Genomic DNA, 24,279 nt, shown 5'->3' with positions numbered 1-24,279 from the left:
CTTCAACAGCACACTCTACTAGCTCTGTAGGTCATGCAAATCAGTGGGAACTGACAGGCTACATATTGTTTCAGAGAAATTGTTCTGCACTGAAACACAAAGCAAAAAAACAGAAAAATAAAGGAAGGGGAAGACTGACAAAATGTATAAATAAGACTACTGTGCATGACTATCTTGCTTTCATTCAAAATACTGAAATTGATTAATGCACTTCTGTAAATGACAGATGAAACTCCTGGGGGTTAATGTTATCCAGGAGGCACTTGTGGTTTAATCAGTAATCCTATGCTTCAGGAAAGGTTAAAGGTGCAAAGAATGTGTCAAACCAAAATTGCCTTGACAGATAAAAATCTTACAATCACAGTAACTGCCTCCTATAACTTAGGTTCGTGTTTTTTTTTTTTTATGGTATGTGGGGTGTAGCAATGGTAACTAAAAACAGTTATACCGAAATCAGAAATAGTAAAATGCAAACTTTCATATAAACAACACATTAAAAATGCAGCAGATTTAGATTGTTTTCAAAATCTTCATGTATTTATACCTTCATCTTAAATAAATATTTTGCACCAATTTGTTTACGTCCTATTTAACAACTCTGCATTTAACCCACAATATGGAAAAATTAGCTAGAAAGTAACTAGAAGAAAACATCACATTTGCTTTTCTGAGGAAAAAAAACATTTCAAAATTTAAGATTTTAAGTTCTTGACTCTAGAAAAACAACAACCATTTAAACAATTTAAAAATTAATTATTCTATTATTTACACAGCCAGGTTCCTGAAATTAAAGGAACAATATTAAAATAAAAGCACACAGTAAGACTTGATAGAAAGCCAAGCTACATTTTGTGAGGTGTTTTCCTAGTGACTGATGGAGAAAATAGAAGCCAAACCTATGAGAAATCATCCTGGTAGGAAAAAAAGAGAAGCTAAGGAGGGAAAAACGTAGTCAGAAAACACAATAGTCTGACACTGAGGAAAATAAAAAAGCATTTCTGAGTTCAGTAATTTCTGAAAAGCGTTAGTTAAAAGTCAGGAAGGGATATGATCACAACATTCCTTATGCATTCAGAGAAACAAGAAAAAATACTCCACAAAATCAATTTTTCTTCATAATGCACGTAGTCTGCACATATTTAAATTTCTACACTAAGATTCAAAAGGAGATAAGGCTTACCCGAGGTTTTCAACTTCTCTGCATAGGAGTTCAGTGTGCAATAAAACACTTATATCGTTATTAAAGCCAGAAGTCTGCAGTATATATTTGACTTAATTGTAAATTTTCAGAGCTTCACACCACTCTCATGGCACAGAGGAAAGCCTCAGAGTCAAGAAAGAACTGTTAAATTCCCTGGTGTATGCCTCTACGGCTGAGGGCAATAGCATCATTTACTTATTTTTGTAAATGTTTCATGATCCATCTCTAAGGAAACAGGAAGTTTCTTTCCTGCTCCTTTTAGACTTAATGTCCACCATGTCCAGAAAACTAAGCCAAACATTAGGAATTGTGTATTCTCTTACACAGAAATAGAAACACAAAAAAAACCCCAGATTAGTTGGACTATGTAGCAAGGACAGATAAATGTTCAGTCACAAAATAGCAAGAAGTTCCCAGCAGATATCCAGAGAAATAGTATGCACAATAATAAATACACAAATGGGGACGAAAGTAATATTAATCTGACAATAAAACTGCAGAACAGCAGCTGTAAATGACAGTGTTCTGAGGAGTGAGGGGGAAATTATATCACAATCAGTGATAAGAATATCTGTGAAAAAATATAAACATATTACTTGCTCATAGATTAACTCCTTTGTCCCAGCTTTTGTGACACCCACAAAAGTAGATATACTAACTTCATTAAATCCACTTCTCAGACTTAGAAAAGAATTTATTGGAATCACAAAAACTATTTAGAATTATCCAATATCTATATGCACATGGTTTAGGCTAATATTTGCTCACCAAGTTGTTTAGATATATATATTTAAAGATAATTCTTCACACTTTCTTGCATCCTTGCATTTTTCTTCATAGAAGAAAAACAATAGCCCTTTTCAGCTCCTGTGCCAAGTATATGATCGATCTCATTCTTCAACCAAGGTTTCTCAATATATTTTTAATATGCAAAGTCAAAAATAATAACTTTTAAAAAGACATCGTATTTTATGAATTCCACCACTGCTACAAGATATTTACTTTCAGTTTAGCAACTATAAAAAATATTATTATGATTACTTACGCAAGAAAAGAAAAATAAAAAAAGAAGAATACCAACAATCAACAGCTAACCAAAACAACTAACATCAATGAAGATGAAAGCATTTTAATGATGATCCTGATGGTAAATCTAAGGTAAGTTAGAGGACAGTTGATCAAGGACCATCTGGGCATGAAAAGTCTTTGTTTCTATTATTTATCAGGGTAAATAAAGGAAAAAAAGGTACCTTTGCCACCGGTGCTTTCCATTGTATACAAGTAATCCATGTAGAAAGCCCCAAACCTCTGCATTCCAGCTATCTCTGTGTATGTCTCCTACCAACAAAGCAAAGTAAACAAAGAAAATGTTGTATAAGGAAAGAATCTTGAGATTACCAACTGATAGACTGTATTAAAGAGACATTCATGTTTGGATTTGTGCATCAACACAGGGAAAGGCTTATCAAAGCAAAGGACAGAGGTTATCACAAAGAATTCACCTTTCTGATAGGTAATGCAACTTCCATTTAAGGCCACACAAATGCACATCCATAATTCCTGTGGACATGCTGATCAATTCATCAATAACATCTAGTCAATTAGTACCTTTAATGAACTAAATATTTTTCATTTGACCTCTTGCATGCAATACATCAACCTAATTAAATACACTGAAAACTTTAACTTGTTCAATTTGGCTTTGCTATTCAAGGAATATTGTGGTTTTATCTTTCAGCAGCAGGAAACTTATCAAGACTTTATGACAACATTAGGATTCATACATAATATAATACATTACACAGGAAATTTGCTTCCAATCTTGCTAAAAAAACGAGCAAATTGTGAAAGCATTGAAGACAGACCAAGGATAGAGTAAAGCTTAAAACACACTATAGGAAAAGATTGACTATAAGTACTTGTGATTTTACTAAACTCATTTTTTCACGTAATTATTCAGTGTTACACTTTATCAATAGTACTAAAAAGGTGAAAATAGTTAAATTTAAAGGAAATTACATACATTCCAAAATTGTAAATGGCTTACCTGTACAATAAACAGCACAGACCTCCACCTATGAACACATCTCAAAAGGACGAGCTTGGTCATTGCAACCAATCTTTAATAACGGCAGACAACCAGGGAATAAAGCTTTACTGCACAATTTCCAACAACAGAGACTAGAGGTGACTGAAAATTTGTCTCCACAAAAGGGAGAATTAGCAAAATTTTCTCTAAGTAGACCAATATAGAACGCAGCAATAAAATTAATACTGTCCAAATCTGACAGCACTTCTTAGTTTGAAGACCATAGACCACTTATTGTTTGGGTTCAAAATATGTGCTGGTAAAGCTTGACTTTTGCTAGTATTCTCTCATATGTCTCTTTTCCTCTTAAAATGTTCTGTGGTTACTGCTTTTGGAAACTATGACATTAATTCAGTTTTTGGGGCAGGAGGGGAGTTTGAGGTTTCTTTTGGACACATTTTTTTAGTTTGGCTGTGTTTTTGGCTTGGGTTTTGTGGGTGTCTTTTTTTTAACAAAAACAGATTTACTTTTTTTTTTTTTTTTCTGGCCAGCTGCAAAGTAAGATTCAGTTAAATGTGTAGAAGTAAAGAGAATTCAGTCCTCCAATAGTACACAGATCTAAATAATTAGAAGAAATCCATTAGAGAGCACTGGAAATTTTTTTATAAGAAAAACGTAATTCTCTGACCTTATGATGAGCTGCATCCAATATAAATTCTGCACGAATACTATTATTTTCTGGACTTCTGTAATCAAATAGTGAATTGGTAAGGTATGTCATTCCTTTCACGCTCAAATTTTCTCCACAATTAAAGAAGCATGCCTCCTTCATGAGGCAGTAGAAAGTGAAGTAGGAAAAGAAAAAAAAACACAGTCAAGTTAACAGAGTAGTTAAATTCTGTCATAACACAAATACAACACACACAAGAGTAGTAACCCTCAAGAGCATGTCTCATTATGAATGAAGATGAAACAAAGAAATTAATTTAATTAATATAACACAAGTTCCTGTCCACTCCTTCCCCATTTTCAAATCAATAAAAATTGCCTGAACCAATGAATATGATACAACTCAGGATATAGAATATATTAGCTGCATTTTAACAGCAAATAACCTCAGATCATCATCACTCCAAATCTTGCCCCAGTCCTCTTCTCTATACAACCTTGTCACTGCACTCTCCTTTTCTGGCTGCCCAGTCCTTTCAGATGCTGTATTCATCATCTTCAAGGCAATCAGTTATTTCCATGTATGACCTCATTGCTACATGATCATTCTTTATTCATCTAGATTTTAGCATGTCTCCTCCCAGACTTCTACCCTTCTGAAATCAATACAACTTTCCTAACAAGAGTTAATTAAGAGTTATTATATCCAAAAAAGTTATTTAGGAGGTTTACTTTTTGCAACTGTCTATTCTCAATCACAGGCAGAGCCAGAACCTTTATGAAAGGACCAATCCCACAAGCACAGCAGCACACAGACAACAGGAAAGTAGTATCATCACCACTGTCATAAAGCAGATACTTTCCTAAATTCCTGGACTAGAGAGTGACAGAAAAACGAGTAAGAATAAAACCCCAAACGTTCCTTATTAACTAACTTAAAGGAAATTATCTTCATTGGTCAGAGCATGGGGCTAATAATGCCACAGCTGTGGGTTCAATCCCTGTATGGGCTATTCACTTAAGTGCTGGACTTGACTTTTTTTCTGGGTTCATTCCAAAAGAGACTATTTTATGATTTTGTGAAATTCTCTTGCTCACCCACTCACCTCAGTCTAAAAAATCAGTTCTCCCAAGATTTTATACCTGACAATCTCAGTTGCCACGGACAAGGTGGCTGTCCACTCTCACATCCCCAACCACATCTCCCTTGTCCTTAACAAGTCCAGCATTGCATTTTTACAGTTGGTTCATCCTTGCCTCCCCAGCCTCTCCTTCTGGAAAAGCCTGTGTGTATCCATAACAGCACACCAGTCATGTAGTGTGTCCCACTGCATCCCTAAAATCCCAACAGTGTCATACTCAGCAGTCATGTCATAATATTTTCTTGTTTTCTGCTCTGCAAACACAAACACCTGAGATGGGTGCCAAGCCATGATGCTCTCACAGGGGAAAGGTAAGAAGCTGCCCCATCACATCTATCATAATACAGTATACAATTTCCCAGATTAGGAGATATTTGACATAAATGCAGGCACTTATTTTCTTCCATATTCCTTATTTTCCTTTTTAGAATACTTTACAAGAGTTCACAGAGCACTAACATCAAGTTAACAGGTCTCTTCTTGGCTGTGTTATTTGTTTTTATTTAAACATAGATAATAGTTGCTGTTCTCCAATACTTTAGGGCATTACCCTACCTACACATCAACTGAAAATCATCATTATTGAATTTAGAATTTCATGTAACACTTCATTAAATAATTTTATATAAATAAAGTAGTTGACAGTGATACCTGATTTTTTCTTAAACAATTGAAGATTTGCATCTATTTAAAATACAAGAATTAATACTGTCTAACTCCTTCACTTCATACTGCTCTCAATCTCACTGAAAAGTGAGGTAAGACACTCTTTCAGTATTTGTGCCACATTTCTATTATCTTCACCATACAGTGTTCCCATTTTTCCCTTCAAATCTTCAGTTGATTTAAGTACTTTCAAAGATTTTCAAATATATTTTAATTTGTCATACAAAATCACAAAGGCAACAATGGGTTACTGTCCAAAAAGATTTTTAAGAAGTCTTATGTTCTGCCTCTTCTCAATCTGAGATATTTGTCTTTTCAACTCTAAGGAATGGACACTGAGTTCTGTATCACAGTAATATCCAAAAATCACAGCTGGTAACAGCAGTCTTCTCAATTTTTGCAATCAGATATTTTAATAAAGGATAACAAAACTGCTTACTGAGCAAATCAACTGATATTCCAACATACTCACTTCATCACTCCTATTCATATTCTCTTCAAAATCTTTAATTCCCATAATTCCTTTAAGGCACATAGCTTGGCAACCAACAAAACCTATCTGGCAATCAAAAAAAAGTTCACCGTTCATAAGGACCTAGTGAGGAAAAAGAAAAAAGTGATAAATTTTTAAGCCTTCTATTCCACAAGAAATAGAGAAGATGGATGAAAATGAAGCAAAATATGCTTAGTTTATATATTTACAGTTTTAATAAATAGCAATCATACAGGGCACTTGAAAGGAAGGTATTACTGTAGTATTCAACCACTACAACACAGAAGTTTAGAGAGTTATTATCTACATGATTATTACAACAAACACATACAATATGACAGAAAATGAAAGATCAGCAATTAAATAATTTAAAAATATTTTATTGGCAACTATTTGGTACTTTGCTTAAAATGTACCAAAAAAGCCCTGTCAATGTAAAATTACCTCAACTGTAGTTCCTTCTTGTTCCCAGCATATAACTTCTTTGGATTTTACTTTCTGAGGGCTGTAATAACTACTTTCAGCTTGCATTTCAGTGAGCTACAGAACAACAGGATAAACACCTTATAAAAGTCAATATTAGTATTCAATGACAGTATGGTCATTAATACACAGAACTGATAAAGACAAAGTAAACTATGGGCAAAAATACATTAACTGTCAGGAAACAGGTGCAATTAAACAGCTGTAGCACATTATCCATATCCAGAATGTCTCATGTTCAATGTCAGTTTGAAATACGCTATAACAGAATGTTTAAAATCCACTATAGTATTTTCAGTTTGCTTACCAAAAGAGAAACTGTGTGAAAAGATGAAACAGATACACAGCTGCACTATAAATATCAAATAAGCTTATAAACTGCTGTAAAAATCCATAAATACTTGATTTATTTTCCCCAGAAAATAATTAAACATCATTATAATATTGCAGACACATTTTGATTATAACCTTACACATTTTTGTTTCATGTCATGGCAATCAAGAGCAACATGCATTTATATTTCTTGCATGATTTTGATATAAAAATTCAAAATGAGAAAACAAGCACAGGTTAAAAAGCATATAACCTACAGCTAAGATAAAAAAGTAAAAAGAGGCACTCTATATTGAATATATTACATCTGGCACAAAAATATGCAAGTTAGTTTATGGTGAACAGATTAAATACTTCAAATTCTAATTTTTATAAACTAATATCTAAACACTCTTTGTTTTCAAGACTGGATACACATGGATGCTGTTTCAATTTAAAATTTTGTAATCTGAATGTCCAAGAAAATTGGATGAAAAAAGTCACTGATCACCCTTCACCTGTGTGCAATTATTGCAGAGGAAAAGCAATTAATTGATTAAAAGAACTCAGAAATTACAAGAAGAGTTTTCACCATTATTAGAAAATGGTACATTTAATTTGGCATGATTTTTAGCTGGAATGATATCAACTATTCAAAATGTTAATGCAGAAACTTGACCTTATTTTTTAACAAAAATATGAACCACAAATTAATTCCATACACTCCTTGCATGCAAGCAGAACAATGAATTCTGTTTTCCTCCTGTCACCATATTAGCATCATACATCACTTCACATTTAAAATTTCTAGAATGCAAAATGTTACATTTTGAGTAGTTTTTAATCACTTCCTAATATAAAATGTGTGAATTTGCAAATGAAGCATTAGGAAAACCCTCTCCAGCAAAACACATGTTCAAAAAAATAAGTTCATATTATTTTTAATGAGTTTTCTTGCATGAGGAACAAGAGCACAAAATTACTACTGTATGACATAGTGTAAAAGAAGATACTGAGCCATGATAAATGAGAAACTTGAACTTTAGTGGCTTGTTAATTTTCAAGTGGTGTCCCAGGAATATAATTAATGCAGGGGAAAAAATTATATTATTTCTTTTTAGTGTCTTTTAATGAAAGCTGAAGCAGATTGACACAAAAGAACACAACTGAACACTTGAATGCTGTTGATATCTTCAAATTTTTCAACCAAATTTTTCAGGAGGCTGAAGGCTTAAAACATCAACATCCCCACAGAATATCTACAGCTTCCAAAGTCACTTGTCTCACCCTTTCTGGCAGTTGCTGAGCAGCGAAATGCCCTTCTACACCACTAAACAAAAAAAAACTAAATTAGGCATAAAGCCCCACAAAACATTCTTGTGCACAGATGTCAAGCCAAACAGGCAGAAAAGGGACAGGGAGCTCCTGATGGTACTGGGTATAATCCAGGCACATAATTTTTGTATGAGATTTACAAAAGTCTTGCAGTTAATCTGAAAGGCTCAAAGTCATAAAAATCACCCTAAATTACTCTGTGGCAAAGTTCTGACCTTGATTTAATATATGCTTCATTGTAAAGCCAAGTGCCACTTGGCAAAATTATGCACATAGAATTGCTTGCAAATAGTTTGAAACATTACAAGTATTCTGCTAATTCAATACTTTAATTTCTAATTTCTGTCAGTACATCTCAATATTATAGTCAGACTCTCTAAATTCCCTTCTGCAAGCTTACAAAATATTAGAAGGCCAGCAACAATTTCCAGCTGTGCTTAGAACTTACATTAAATCTTTCTCTACATATACTGTTTATAGTTCAGCCTATATGTACTATTTATCTTTTTTTCCTTCATTACAATTTCAACCTCTGGAAAATTAATTCAGCATTATCAAGTTAAATTGGTATTTTCACATACAATAGTCCAAAAAAGAATAGTCTCTAAAAATTCCTCCAATCCTAGCTCTAAATTAGAGGGGCTTTTATAAAGAAATACATATTTGTATAAAGATTAGATGGATAGAATATTGCAGTGAACATTCACGGAATGCTTTCAGGCTTTTTGTCCCATCTAAAAATATTAATCTAAGTAAATTAAGTGGTTTCCTTTGAACATTAAAAAGTTCACACTCAAATTCTAAGCTCAAATAACAAAAACTACTCACATTGCCATTATCAGTCCAGTACGATGGAAGGGGAATTTTCAGCTTTCACATTTCTTGTTATTCATTAACTTAATACTCCCCTCATAATACCAACAATACTTGTCTTGAATCAAACAGTATTTGAATGCTCAGGAAATCTTTATGCACTTCCTCAATAAGTCAAATGAATCCTTTATGACACAGAGAAATATTTACCTTAAAAGTCACTGTTGCCTTTGTACAGTAAAACCCAACTGAAATAATAGGATCCTTGAGGGACTGAGACTTCTGCTGTTCTGCTGTTCCATCACCAATTCCACCAGAATCATTCTCTTCATCATCATAACTCACAATAGCAGGAACAAAAGACCAAGCCCAAGAAACCCATCCTTGTTGCTGGTCATCATCTTGATGGAAATAAGGATCTTGACTAATGTACTGTGTAGGATATTGCATTACTGAGCTTGCTTCATCTTCTGTGCCTTTCAAAACAAAAATCAAGCTAAATTTCAGATAAATCATACTTAAAAATTTATTTATTAAATTCAAATTTATGGTATGTGAAATTTATCTTGGACTGTATTCCACACAGCATTCACTGATACTTGGCTTATAATCATAGAAGTCAGTACAAATTTTAAATTACTGAATATGAGTTTTCAAGCACTTCTTTAATTCATTAACATTTTTCTCCAAAAAATATTAAGGGTCTTTGCCATAGTTTTAGTATCATACATCTGCAGAGAGACCAGAATTTGGCATCTATACCAGAAGTCTTCAAGACTGCTTCCATTAAAGTCCTTCTAAAGTTGTAAAATTAAATCTGACTAAATAATGATATTATGATCTTGTAGTTTCAAATTTTAAAATTAAATTTAAAAGTACTTCAGTTACAACAGTCTAATGCAAAAAAGTGTAAATACAGCACAGATCAAAGATATCCTATGTTTAAAACTAAGCTTTTCAAATATTCAAAGATCAAGTTCATCTAGGCTCAAAAAAGCTGGTATCCATCTGTGAGTCAAAAGTCAAAATGTTGGTTGTCTCGGAAAATCAGCAGAGACAGCATGCAGAGCAAAGCAAGAACTTCCCCAAAGATTCAAGTCTAAGACTCATGATATAAACAGGTAGTACTGCATGTACAAAGAGCACAAATAGCTTTTATCTGGTTTCATCATCACTCTTGCAGGACTCATAAGGGCTATTAAATACTTCAGAATTACTATAGGTAGTACAGGATGCAGTACTGTTCCTGAAGGTGAACATTATGTTCAAAGAATCATTTAACTGAGAACAGAAATAGCCATATTCCAATTCTATTCATGTATTTTGAATCTCAGAGATCCCATTTTTACGAGTTTCAGACCTTTTACTGCTTAGTCTAACTAGTCTTTAGCATTTAACTCTCTTTATACTTGCATAACTGAAGAAAGAGGAATAAAAAAGCACTCCTGAGAATTCTCTGCACATGCCTAAGAGGCAAGGGCACCTCCTCTCACAAAGGCAGTGCAAGCTCCCTTTCTGCTCTCCACACAAGTCTCAAGGAGCAGATTTAAATCCAGGAGCAAATCTTGAAACACAGCAAATACAGAAGAGGTGAACACAGAATCTTAAAAAAAGACAAGGGGAAGAACTGTCAGCTGTAGAAGGAAAAAAACTGACACTGATCATGACTCAAGTAGTTCAGTACAGACTGCTGTTGGCAAGCACAAAAAAAATGGTGCAAGGCCTGGCAAAAACTGTAAAAAAGGTGGAGCTGTAGAACCTGGGTCACACATAACATTTAGTCTACCTGGCCATAAATTTCAGCCATCATTTAGCATACCCCTTTTTGAAGTACACAGAGAGAACAGTAAAATATGCCAAGTAATTGTTTGGATTATCATATTTTTTTAATATTTTGGAAAGCATTAAAATCAGCACCATTTTACCCTAGCTCCTCTATCTATATACTGTGAGACAGAAAATTGAAAGAGGAAGCGATATCTATTTTCTATCACTAAATTAAAACTACTACAGCCCCTATACAATCACCAAACTTAAGAAAATATGCACATCAGCCTGATAAAAAACACACAGCACCCTCTAAACACTACAAACATAAATACATTGTAAATTCATTTATAACAACGAATATATGAAGGAGAGTATGTACTTGGGAAATACAAAGTCTCTTTGCTTTGAACTAACTACACTAACCACTTCATTACCGGTAAACATATTGGGCAGTGAAACATAGTGACAAAACCCGTGTTTTACTTCCATGAGTTTGTTAAAGGACAAAATGTTACCCTGCATCAGGTTTCTAAATCCATTTTTTCTAGCCATTCATAAAGAGTTCACACTGGAAGTCTTGCTCCATGATGCAGGGCAGTGATTCCAGTAAAGAAATACATTTTATATATATTACAAGAGCGCAGTTGACTGCATCTCACTGCTTTCATGCTCAAATCATGTTTGACCTTCAGAAATTTACTTTCTCTTAAAGGGTTTGAGATATTTATGTGTAGTAGGTGTCTGGAAACTGGCATCTCTCAACATAAATCTGGAATTAACCTAGTAGAAAATTACTCTCTTAGTATTTATTTATTTCTCTGTCTCTACACATTTTCAGCCAGGTATGAGTGATCCAGCCTAGCCTGTGGCTACATCAATACAAGTGCTGGCACTAGAGGAAGAAGGAAGGAATGCATCCCTGCTGGCAATAGCATGAATTTTCATCTCATTGCATCAGCCATGAAACTGTATGAAACTTGAAGCTTAGTACATGCTTCAAGGACAGAGATGTAGATGTTCATTCTTGTGTCACTAAATAGTGTATACATTAAAATGCATTTTCTTATTCACAATTTGTCTCCTATAAACCAAAGAAGCTACTACAAATTCACAACTAAGACACTGGAAACAAGTATAAATGGCATGCTCATTTTAGCCTGTGTGTGGCAAAATATTTTGCAGTAAAGATATAAATGGGCTTCTAAAACTGCCTCTACATCTCTGCCTTGGCCATCCAACAATTGCCATCTGTCTTGTGTTCTGAAGGAGATAGTTCTGTCAAATACACATAATCATATAATTAAGTACAACGATAATGTTAGAGGACAGCATAGCTGAACAAAAGCTGTGTAGGAAATTACAGATTTCTTTTGCAATCTTAGTCTTATCACTGACTCTTCTGAAAAATCTTATGTATAACAGTGTGGATTTACATTATACTATTTCTTTTTGAGACAGCTGTCTTATGAAAAGCTAGGAAGTCATACTGATAGTTGTTCAAAAGAATGTAAATGGGACTGACCAACACCAATGACAATTCAACCTTCCCAAAGGTATACATTAAAAACACGGATGACAAGATGGACTGCCAAAGATTTTACATATATTTGGATGTAAGACTCTCAAATTTAATTCTAGATGCAAAAGAGACTGAGTACTTGTAGGCAGATGCCTTTTAACATTAATCTTTGCTTAAACTACATTTGTATCACCACATTTTCACACCTTAAACAAAAGAAGCCAAGTAAAACCTGCATAGCACTGCTGACTTCTGTCCTCTTCCACAGTTAAAGCTTCCTTCCAGTTTTCTCATCCCAGTTACTCTGTCTCCAACCCTTCTATTTTTTCTTCTGAAAGTCATTGCTTACCCATCCCAGCTGTTCTTATACTGACTCATATAATTTCTCCATTCTTTGTGTGTCTTTCCTGTAGTCAAATAGCCCTATTGCCTTACCGACTCCAGGAATGCAGCCACAAAATTCAAGCAACTCTAGATATATTGTAATCCTCTACGGCATAAACACTTAGCCAAATCTGGGGGAAACTTCTTACTAACCAAAGAAAGATGTTGATGATACAGAGACAACCCTCTTTCTGAAAGCAAGGGCAATGCAGTGTTTCAGAGAAAACTTCCTGACACTTTCTCCTGTAAATAGTACAAATCATTGCTTAGATACAGAAAGTTATTAAAATACACACTAATGATTTTTCTAAAATTTGTATGCTTTTAAAGTCTCAGCAGAATATTAAGCCAATATTTGCAGAATATTAATTCCTTCTAATCATATGTCTTGTGTAATGAACTCATGTTTGCAATGCAGAGTTTCTAGTGCAGAAAACCCATCCTTAGAGACAATAAAAGCAAACTATTTACAGATATCTTATTTGTTTTCTCATTTCCACACAGCGGTAACATGACAGAGAATTCTACATCTGAAATAAGAGTGAAACAGTCGTCTGTGCCAAACAACAGTGAAGGCCATATTTGGAAAAAAAATTTTCACTGCTGTCATTTACCCATCATGTATCTATTTCTCTGAAACCAGAGAAGACAGCAACACAGAATTTTTTAAAAAATTACAGTCTCCTAATGCAAATTAAAATGATATATTTCTTCAATAGAACATAATTAATTTATTCATTTATGCATAGCTTTAAACTGCTGTAATATTATAAATTTAAGCCTAGCTTAAGAGAGATATGTCACCTTCAAATGAAATTCCAAGAATTTTATAGGTGAGGTAAATTTCTCTTCCTATTTCCCCAGATTCAAATACAACCTTGGAAAAATAACCAAAACTTTTGTCTTGAGGAGATTAAAATTAAAATACAAATCTCTAAATAAATTCAGAGAACTGCAGAATAAAGTGGGTTGGAAGGGACCCACAAGGATCATTGAGTCCAACTCCAGGCCCTGCACAGAATCATCCCAAGAGTCACCCCATGTTCCTGAGAAGCAGCAGATGGGAAGTAATCACACAAAGGTAAAGAAAATTTACCCCTCATCAGTGCAATGCTCCTGAAAAGATCCTGTTGCACTAAGTTATCACAAAAGATCACACAGAAGAAGGAACACATGTTATATGAAAATAAAAAGTTGAGACCAGACAAGGTAAAAGGACAGAGCTATGGCAAACAGTGCAAAGTAATACTTCCTTGCTTAGAACAAGTTCTGATACATCTATTCTCAATGACCATTTTCAAAGAAATTAAGACGCACACTTTGGCTTCTCTCTTTTTAGCTCAAACGTGGCTGCTGCTCATTTCAAACTTCCTTATGGAAAGGTGCCTTAATGCATGATATATTGACAGACAAATCCAAAGTACCCTACAGTGTCACAACTCCCAAAATATAGATCATATTTAACCTCAGTTTAATTAAGACCATCAGAATTCCTTATAGAACATAACATTAAGCATGTTAAAGCACTGCATCCTTACCTAGTACAATGCCTCTAGCAAACTGCAGACTATCAAGATACTTGGCAAGAACTAGACTTGGATATTTACATTTGCAAAAAGCAAAGAAAGGAATGTTTTTAACATTTCTTCTTACAAATTAAAAACTGTACTCACCTGTGATATTTCCCAACATATCTTTAGTGTGGCAAATCAAATCTTCACTTTCTCCATCTTTGAAGTTGCCTATTTCTCCATAATACAGAGCAATCCCAAGCTGCATTATACGTATAAACATAGGAAGCTGCTGATCGGAGATTGAAAGTTTCAAACTTTCAACTAATGTGTGAATCTGTAACAGGAAAACAGAACAAAAACAAATAACAACAAAGCTCTGACATCAGTAAAGCCCAGTTTTAAACCATACAACCCTGTATTCATTAGGTACGGACATTTTATTTCCAAAAATGAGATTTGCAATACAACAGAAAGCAAAGGGCTGCAAACAAAGCCTACCAAAAACTTTCACTTGGGTTGTCACACAAGAGATCTTCAGCTGAAAAATTAAGTGTAACATGTTTTACATACACAGAAACATTTATGTATTTGTTTTTTAAAGTTATTGCTGAAGAACTTTCTCAAATGTAAGTGATGTAAGAGCATTTAATAATTGTAAGAGCATTTACTAATGCTCTTACAATGCTGTAATTTTATTTTCATTATAGAGTTTCTTTAAAACCTCTGCATGCTCTAGATAACCCAGATATCGAGGTAGTATATCTAATAAACTCTAGATATACTAGTTTTAAAATATAAGGTCCTTCATTTTGATTCTTTCCACTCCAAACATTGTTCCAAGTGGCCAAGTAATGGGGGGAAGAATTAATTCCAACTGCAGTGCAGAAAACTGGCTCCTCTGAATATTCCATTTCAAACGTGCAGTTAAGGCACCTTTCACTAAATGAAAGAAAGCTTTGCAAAGACGAAAACTGTTGGCATGAAAACTTATCCTTCTTTAAAAATTTTAACTGTTAAACAGCTAAATACTTCAAAGTATTTTGAGTATGTGATCATTCTATAACATCAAAGTCAAACAAGATAAGAAAGGTACCTTTCATTAAGAAAGAGCTGCATAAAATAAAATTATTGTACCAAAACTACTGTCCAACATTAGACATATTTTCAACTCCAGGTCCAGTTTTTCTACATGCTGCAGGCGAAAATCATGGAAATTAAAAGTAATTACATACCAGTGTTGGCCTTAATGCAATCCAATTCAAAAACCATGTAAAATTACTTTGTAAACAGTATAGCACATCCATGGGTAAATAATATAACAGTAGTAAAATCAGTATTTATATAAATACATGCTAATACTTTCATATGTGCAAATTAATGAAGTCTTAGCCCGAGTCATAGAGAATGAGTAATAACACTATATCAGCTGTTTACACAGACAAGATTAAATATGTCAGGTGTCAGAATTATGCTATTTTTTTAATTCTCTGAGATAAAAAAGCATGAAAACTCCTAAGATACATTTTAGAAATCAAAATTTAATCCTTGCATGCCAATTTTCCAAGGCCAGTTGATTTAAAGCTGTTAACAGCAAACCTTTCCCGTGAAGAAGAACAACAGGATGGATAAGGAATAAATCTCTTAAGATGTGGAATGAAAAATGAAGGATTGCTTTGCCAGAAGCCTCTTTAAAGGCACACAAAGAGCATATGTCCTAGAGGAGGACAGGAACACTAAGCAGCATTGTAGGCAATTAATACAATTCCTCTGTCAGTAGAACTCAGTTGGCCCGCAGAAGATTGACTTATCTCCCTAAAACTGTAGGAAAACTATAACCTTTGTGTAGAGCTAGCTTCCAACACAGTGCCAACACAGTGAGTGAATTTAGATTACTGAGAGGTCAGACAAATCTCAGTGCTGCTACAAAGAGGTGGAGGCAGGACTCACATCCCCAGTCCACATCAGCTCATCTGCCTCATGGTTGCCTCATTCCATGATGAATTTTACAAGAACAGCAACAAAAAGCTTACAACTCTAATAATTTATGTGTATTTTGTCACCTCCACCCATATACATTATTTTCATTCTAAAACTAAAAGTAGGAGCTGAGTACTCCCAGTTCAAAAGCATACAAAAATATATCCAAGCACTTAAAAATGGCCCCCCTTTGAAAAGTTTTAACTCCATTTAAACTCCCTAAGATTAGTTTAGCCAAAACTTAGCAATGGACATAGTAATCAAAACTATGAAGGCTATTAAAATGTTCTAGCCCTTACAAAGAAATCAAAAGGGCACATGTCCTGGAAACCTCCTCTCAAGACTTAAAATCAGACATGCTTTAGTAAGTTAATAACAGAGAGTATTAAAGTTCACATTAGCAAGAACCTCCCAGATTTGGAGAGAAAGATGGAGTACTGCTGGCTTTTGTCCTGAGTTGGAAAACCACTGTCCTTCAGTAACCAACCCTTCAGGGTGCTGAAGCTACAGTAATACCATTTGCAACAGAGGTTTCTAAAGGATTTTAGCATCCTCAGATTAAATTTAATTCCATTAATGAAGTTGTTATATTTACTAATAGCAGTTCTTTTTGCTTCAGCCCTATGAAAAAACAGCTATTTCCGATCATTGGCTAAATATTTTACGCAGTCGCTAAAAAACTGCATCCTGATGACCCACAGATGATGATGATGATGATGATGATGATGATGATGATGATGATGATGATGATAATAATAATAATAATAACAATAATAACAATAATAATAATAATAATGTGCCCCTGCTCACTAGGAGCTGAGTTTGGCTTGCTAATCCATCTCATGTGGTTCACTGCAGAGTGTCAATCCACTGATGCTTCTTGTTATTCATAAGAGGTGGAGTTACATTTGAAACAATAACTTAAGGCAAAAAAACTCCTTTCCATCTTATTGCAGACACCCTAAAGTATACCACCGGGGGTTTTTTAACAGATTATCTGCAGACTTTCCTTCCCCCCTTACAATTATGGGGCTTTTCTACACTCCAGGAAAAAATGAAAATAGTACATAAACTAACTGCATCGTATGAACAAAACACAATTTAAAAATTTCTTTAGCAAAACACAACAGTATAAGCTTTTCATTTTACTTAAAATTTTAAAGGATATTTTGAAAAGCCTCAAAACTTCTTAAGTGAGTAGCAAAAATAATTATTTTGGATACCTACTTTAATAATTGATGGCATTTTAGAGTTGAGGTTATCATAAGTAAAATGCAGACGAGTCCTGAAGGAACACTTGTATAGCAGAGGTTCCTGGTAAAATTCAATTTTACCACTAGCATTTCTCTTATCAAGACATACTGTGCAGTCAGAAAAGTTGATCATCTTCCTCAGTACCAGATCAGTAGCTTTTAAAAGAAGTGTATAGGTTAAAAAAATATATTACATACGAGAAGTAAGTTGTCAATACAGGTTCTTAACTGTATAGAAGAAAGCAATACAAGACAGCTTTTTAGTTATTATTTATATCAAAGTACTTGCTTGTGTGACTGAAGAGAATCAAAGTACTGAAGTTCTGAACCAAAGTACTTGCTTATGTGACTGAAGAGAATCATTTCCTATGTCAGGCTTTTCATGCTGAATACATAGGAAGGGAGGACAAATTAATTACACCCAATAAAAATTTTCACCCTGTCTGCTGTAACTTAAGTCTTTTATAAAAGAAGAGTACTGTTTCACGTGGAAGCATACAATTACTATCATTCTCATTGCTCTCACAGAAATAGTTTTGCACATTATCCCCCAAAGTTTTCTTCTGAACCTTCCAAAAGAAACAAGAGCTTTTATAGTGATCTTAAAATGAAATATATTTTGTGATTTTGACATATTTGTTTGTAATTATTTTAGCCAGAATAAAAAAACAGGTTCAGGAAAACATTAATTGAATTCCACACTCTACCTGAAATCTTCTGTGTGATCTTAGCAGAGTTACTGTGCCCCAGTTCCACCTCTAGCCAATATCAGTAAGAGCACCTAGACTTACAAGTGAGTGCTGGCAATTCAATGACTGAAACATTCAAACACTGAAGACCAAGATAAAGAGTCAGAAGTTGGGGGCTTTCTTCCCCTGAAAATGTGAAGTGAAATGAATCATGCCTTGCAACTGATATGCTGTGCTCACTACTGTGAGCACATCTGACTGCCTCTCTTGCCAGCCTGTTCAGGGTTAGAAGATCATCACAAATAAGTGCAATGGAATGCCTTAATGTGCTACTGCTCACTCATAAAACTTGCCTAAGCACTCACTGCCAGCAGCAAGCACTAACTATAATACCATGGCAAGCATGAGCAGAGGACAAGACCTCTTGTATGATTATCTGTGATCATACAAGGATGTAGTATCAATCAGTCTGTAATATTACAGTTGGCTCATCAGAATTAAGGTAAGAATCAGAAAAAACTGATTGGAAATCAAAACAGACATAAATTGTCCTACTTATGATAAAAAAGAGCCATTTTTATGAGGCTTAGTAATTTCTGTAGGAATTTAAGAGTGCCTCCACAGTGATACGTAAAACCAAAAAATATCAACTCACCAGAGATGTCCATAAATGCTCGATCCCAAAACTCATCCACTGTATAGCATTCTGCAGAAGTGATATTGACTGAGAGAACAATATCGTCCTCCACATACTTTAAGATGAGATTGTTGATCACAATGTTGACATTATTTACAACACGCCTAATCAAACTCTGAACATAACCTATAAATTAAAACAAATTCTTGGCAATGATAAGGAAGACATGATAAACTCATTTATTTAGTAAAAAAATCATTATTTCAATATATTTATTATTCTCAACTTGCACTCTTTTAAAAAAATCAAAATTTAAACAAACTAGGTATTATTTTTACCCAAAAATTAACACGACCTAAAACTCTTTAATATTCTGTGTAGTTGTTAAGTCAATCAGCATCCTAGAAATGCAAGATACCATAAAAAAAGTTGTTAAAAACTATGAATACAATACAGCACACAAAACTAATTAACTTTCAAGCTAATTAAGAAAACAGAACACTATGGGGATTACTGTAGACAAAGAATTTTAACAATTACTTTTTTACTTGAGAGATATTTAGAAATAGGTTTGGAAAAGTGAACACCAGCTGCTAGGTTACTTTTCAAGTGTGCATATATTATGCCTAGGTGCTCCCTCAGTTTTTTTATAAGTTAACTAAGCATTAACACACCTGGCACTTTCTCATTCTAAAACCTAATATATCCACATTTTGTTCAGTAAGACCCCTCTGAGGTGTATCAAAACCAATTTCTGTCAACAACCCAAATAGTAAGCACCTGCACTGAAGCCTGCTGGGAACAAATCCATTTACATGTTTTTAGATGTAATGTTATTGGAAAAATCATCTCACCTTGGAATTCACAGTATGTGGCAAACATTCATATTTTTAACAATATTGTAAAGAAATTAAATACTACCCATATTCCTGTCTTTCATGTATACTGAACCTAGCTGTGGACCCAACTCACTTGTCCTAGCAAAAAACAAGCCATAGAATTTCTCTGTTTTCAAATTTATCACATTACACACATCTAAAAATACATTTAATAGACATCATTGAGTTCTAGTTTGGTGACTATGCTGAAAAAAAGCTAGCCAATGATAGAGGCCTAAACCCACAGGGTTCAAGAGCAGTTTTCTGAAACTTGCATTAAATAAAACTCCCTCATGTCAACAATTTTAATTCAAATTAAAAATTAAAATGAACATCAAAATATTGTCAGATAACTAGGAAAATACTTAAGTTGCTATTTCCATTCTACTCCGCTTTTTCTAGGTATTCATCTTTTTCACACCCATATATAACTTTTCACTTTAGGGTATGTGGAAAGTTTTACCATTACATAAGTGATTTTCTTGATGTCCACAACTAAAAATTTGCCCAGGTGACGTAGGAAATTTTTTGTTTTCTCGGGATTCAAAGTCCTCAATGACCAGAAAGAGGAAATTCAGAAATACAGTCAAATTCAATGTTTTCGGAGCTTAGTACTGTCAGATTTCTAACGCAATCCAAATTGGCTTTTTCTGCATATCAATTTAAAACTACTGAAAAATATGTGGAGTAACCTGTTTTTAAGGATTTTCTCATTGACTCCTTCAAACAATAACATTTTTAGTTTATATGAACTCAGAAAACCAGATTTATTATTTCAATAATTAAGGGGCATAAGAGACCCATATTCATCACTAGAGTGATGTAAACCAGCCTGTACATAATTAGAAAGCAGCACAAGGCATTTAGCTCCTTTTCCTAATTTCAGCATAGAAATATTTTTGCAGATTAACTAGCAACTATAAAATTATAGCCAGTTATTTAAATTCGATTTTAAAATGAGCTACTAATTTCATTGAAAAAAGTGAAGCTGTCTCTCTACAGGTCCAAAGTTTTTTCAGTACTTTGCTCTCAAGATTCTTTCAGGAAAAGAGCAACACCATTTCCATCTGTATGTCTTTTTGGCTGAATGCATTAAGAGAGGAAGCAGGGCCCTATCTTCCAAAAAAAACAGGGGTCATGGATTTGCTAAAAACTGCCTATGGAGATATTTCCAAGCCAGTGGTACACTACATTGTTGGAAGTATCATACAAAAACCAGCTTCCTGATTAAGTTTAGCTTCAAATATACTAGAAGCAGGTTTTCACACGTGAGGAACAGTTTTTTATGAAATTGTCATTCCTACAATTCAAAACAAAATAATAAAAACATTGGCAAGCTCATGTATAATAAAAGGTTTGTTGTTTTTTCGTGTATGGGGATTTTTTTTCAAAAGGGTTTTGTTTTAAATAGAAGTGGGGAAAAAGCAGGTAAAGGTTACTTATACTTCTGTGATTTCTAAGAATAACACTACGGGCATCTTTGCCACTGAAATATAGGTGTTCTATGGCAAGTGAATAAAACCACCAAAAATCTGTAGGGCTAAATTCTTTCCTGAGGTGCAACACAAAGTCCACAAGTGTGCTTTTTTCAGATTGTCCAGAACCCAGGAGGCTGTACTGAGCATTAAGTGCTACAAATGCAATTTCAAATCCAACACTCCAAAAATTTAGTATCTCTGTAGTCATAGAGTCAATACCTCTAGAGATCAATCTCCAAGGACACTAAAACAAAAGGACAAATAAATCTTTTTTAAAATATCCTCCGGGAACATAAAAAAAACCAAAACAAAACACTAAGCAGATGACTCCACATCTTACTAAAATTCAGGATGTGCAAATTAAATCTTAGGACATTTTACCAGATAGGTAAATCTATACTAAACAGTGCTATTTCTCCACTCAAAACCAAAACCAAAGCCATCTGTATTTACAACTTCATATTTTACAACAATTAATACAACTGTATTGATACAATTTCGCCACAAGGAGGTAACGTATAAAAATCCCGCAAATGTTGTTGGAGGAAATATGGTCATACAATTTTTGAGTAGCCTGTGACTTTTGTTGTTTGCAGAGCGACCCAAAGATCCAAATTCCACAGAGCTGTCATGGCTGGAGCGCTGTCCGTGGTATGAAATGGCTTCCCCCAATTCCAAGCCCCTGGATTTTGTTGTATCACTAAGCTTTAAAAGACCTTCCAGCCCTGGTTCCTCAAGTAACCCTTTCCAAGCATGATACCATGTAGCACATCATATTACACACACTAAATGTCAATGTTGTCTTTTGATTCAAGTCAAGTATAAAGCTTCTGTTAACAAAAGACAGCAAGAAAGCCTCACACAAAACTATCATATTTTTTACCTATCTAAAATTACATGAACAAGACAGCAAACTGCAATTCATTCCAGTACTCTTCAATTTTACTTTTCTGCATGAACCACCTCATATCCAAACTCAGAGGCAACAGCAGTCAGATACATAGTTCCTTAGGCATTTTTGTATCATAAAATTTCTCCAAGTTCAGCATCCAAACTCCACATTCACACTGAAATTCCATATCCAGGAAAAAAAAATTGGTGACAATCTCCACCAGTAGATACAGGGCTCAATAAAAAACATTAATAAAACATGAGAGAGTTTGGGGTTTTCAGCCTGAAAAAGAGAAGTCTCCAGAAAAACCTTACAGAAGCCTTCCACTACCTAAAGGGAGTCCACAAGAAAGCTGAAGAGGGACTTTTCACAAGGGCATGTACAGACAGGACATGGGATAATTGTTTTAAACTGAAAGAGGGCAGGTTTAGATTAGATAATAGAAAAAAAATCTTTATTTTGAGGCACTGGAACACGTGTCTTAGAGAAGTTGTGTTCAAGGCCATACTGGATGGGGCTTTGAGCAACCTGGTTGAGTGAAAGGTGTCCCTCCCCATAGCTGGCTGGGGGTTGGAACTAGATGATTTTTAAGGTCCCTTCCAATCCAAGTCATTCTATGATGCTACCTTGAACTATAAATGAGTTATGTCAATTTAAGAATTTGATAAAATGGAAAAAAAGGTTATCAGCATTAAACTACATTTTTTTGTGATTTGGTTCTATTTTCTAACATATAAGTATTTCACTAACCTTTATGATTTGTAGGCAGACAAAACCATAATAATCTAACTTAAACACTGTGATCATCAGAATAAACTTCTGTATTTGAGTTACACAGAAATACATAACCAGTTCCTGAAATGATGGATTACCTGGAGGTAAATCAGGGTCAGGAGAAGCAGACTGCTGAATTCGTCGTGATTTTACTGCTGATTTCAAGCTCTCTGTGGTACTGCGGTTTGTGGAACTGGAACCGCAACTTTCGTGGTCTTCCTGCCAGAGGAAAAGAAAGCAATGAAGTCAACCAAACAAAAAGAAAATAAATGTGGGGAGAACTTGGTAAAGGTTCTGTAATTTCTGCTACTGTTTTTCCATCAACTCAATCCTGTACTACAGAAGTTGACACAAAACAAGCTTGACAACATTAAATGAATACCTTCACTAACTTTGGTTTAAAAAAGAAACCTGTCATTTAAATATTTATTTCAACTGAACATATTTCTTCTAGCTCCATTTCTGCTGAAACATTCCTTCAGAGACAGATCCCTGCAGATTACCAAAACAAGTACGAGAAACTACCTCATTGCATGAGCTTATATGCCTACTCATGAAACCACCTCAGATGGTTCCAAGGTGTCAGACTTACATCCTTCCTAATACCACTAATTGAAACTGATTCATAAAGCAAAATATTTTTGCAGACTTTTATAACAGTAAAACATGATCCCTGAAAAGATAAATGAACTGAGGGCACCTGCTCCTCTTGAGCTTCTATTATATAGTTCATTCAACATAAGGAATTCAGAAGCAGAAACGTGGCTCATAATTCCAGAATGTGATATAAGCCTTTCAAGATGAGATTTGCAGACACACGAAAAATCTTAATTAGCTGAAGCTAGGATTTTAAATATACCAGTAGTATTCCCATTACATTCCAGAATGACAGTTTAAGCACAAGGCTCAAATGTAAGAAAGCCAAGAGAAGTAATGCAAATATTCTTGTAAATGTATTAAAAGTACAGGTTAAAGAGGATGCAAACACAGCTTTTGACCTAAGCCAAATTAGTTTGATGCACACAGTCTCTTGCAGAAAAAGTGAAAAATGCTTTCTGGGTCATGCCACTGATCATATCACACAATTTGTTCACAAAAGGAAGTTTTGGGGAACAAATATCAAGTAACACAGTATGAATTATAATATTCTTAAGTCCTCTTAACATGAATAGCAAGCAGCTTAAACTATGCTGGATTTTTATACAGGATAGATCATGTGTTTCTCCACGTGCTGCCTAGTACTTCTAATAATCTCAGAGAAATTACAAAAGGGAATCGTCACATTATTTGCTTTTTGATTTTGCTTTCCATTAAAAAAAATTAATACATGCAACGATACACTTCGAATGCAAGTCTACAACTTCAAAAGT

At 34.3% G+C, this 24,279-nt stretch overlaps 1 protein-coding gene across 1 annotated transcript in view; it reads right to left on the bottom strand.

Moving 5' to 3' along the window:
* Positions 1-24,279, bottom strand: part of VPS13B (vacuolar protein sorting 13 homolog B) — a 430,139-nt gene that overhangs the window by 361,919 nt on the left and 43,941 nt on the right. Inside the window, 9 exon segments of the mRNA XM_030963535.1 lie at positions 2,452-2,539; positions 3,919-4,056; positions 6,180-6,302; positions 6,645-6,740; positions 9,355-9,620; positions 14,491-14,665; positions 17,536-17,717; positions 18,906-19,073; positions 23,008-23,128. Coding sequence (XP_030819395.1) covers positions 2,452-2,539; positions 3,919-4,056; positions 6,180-6,302; positions 6,645-6,740; positions 9,355-9,620; positions 14,491-14,665; positions 17,536-17,717; positions 18,906-19,073; positions 23,008-23,128 — 1,357 coding nt within the window.

The sequence above is a fragment of the Camarhynchus parvulus genome, chromosome 2 (assembly GCF_901933205.1).
Source record: "Camarhynchus parvulus chromosome 2, STF_HiC, whole genome shotgun sequence".
NCBI classification, from domain to species: Eukaryota; Metazoa; Chordata; class Aves; order Passeriformes; family Thraupidae; genus Camarhynchus; species Camarhynchus parvulus.
Note: the sequence above shows the minus strand (reverse complement) of the source record. Positions and strands in the feature narration are given on the sequence as shown.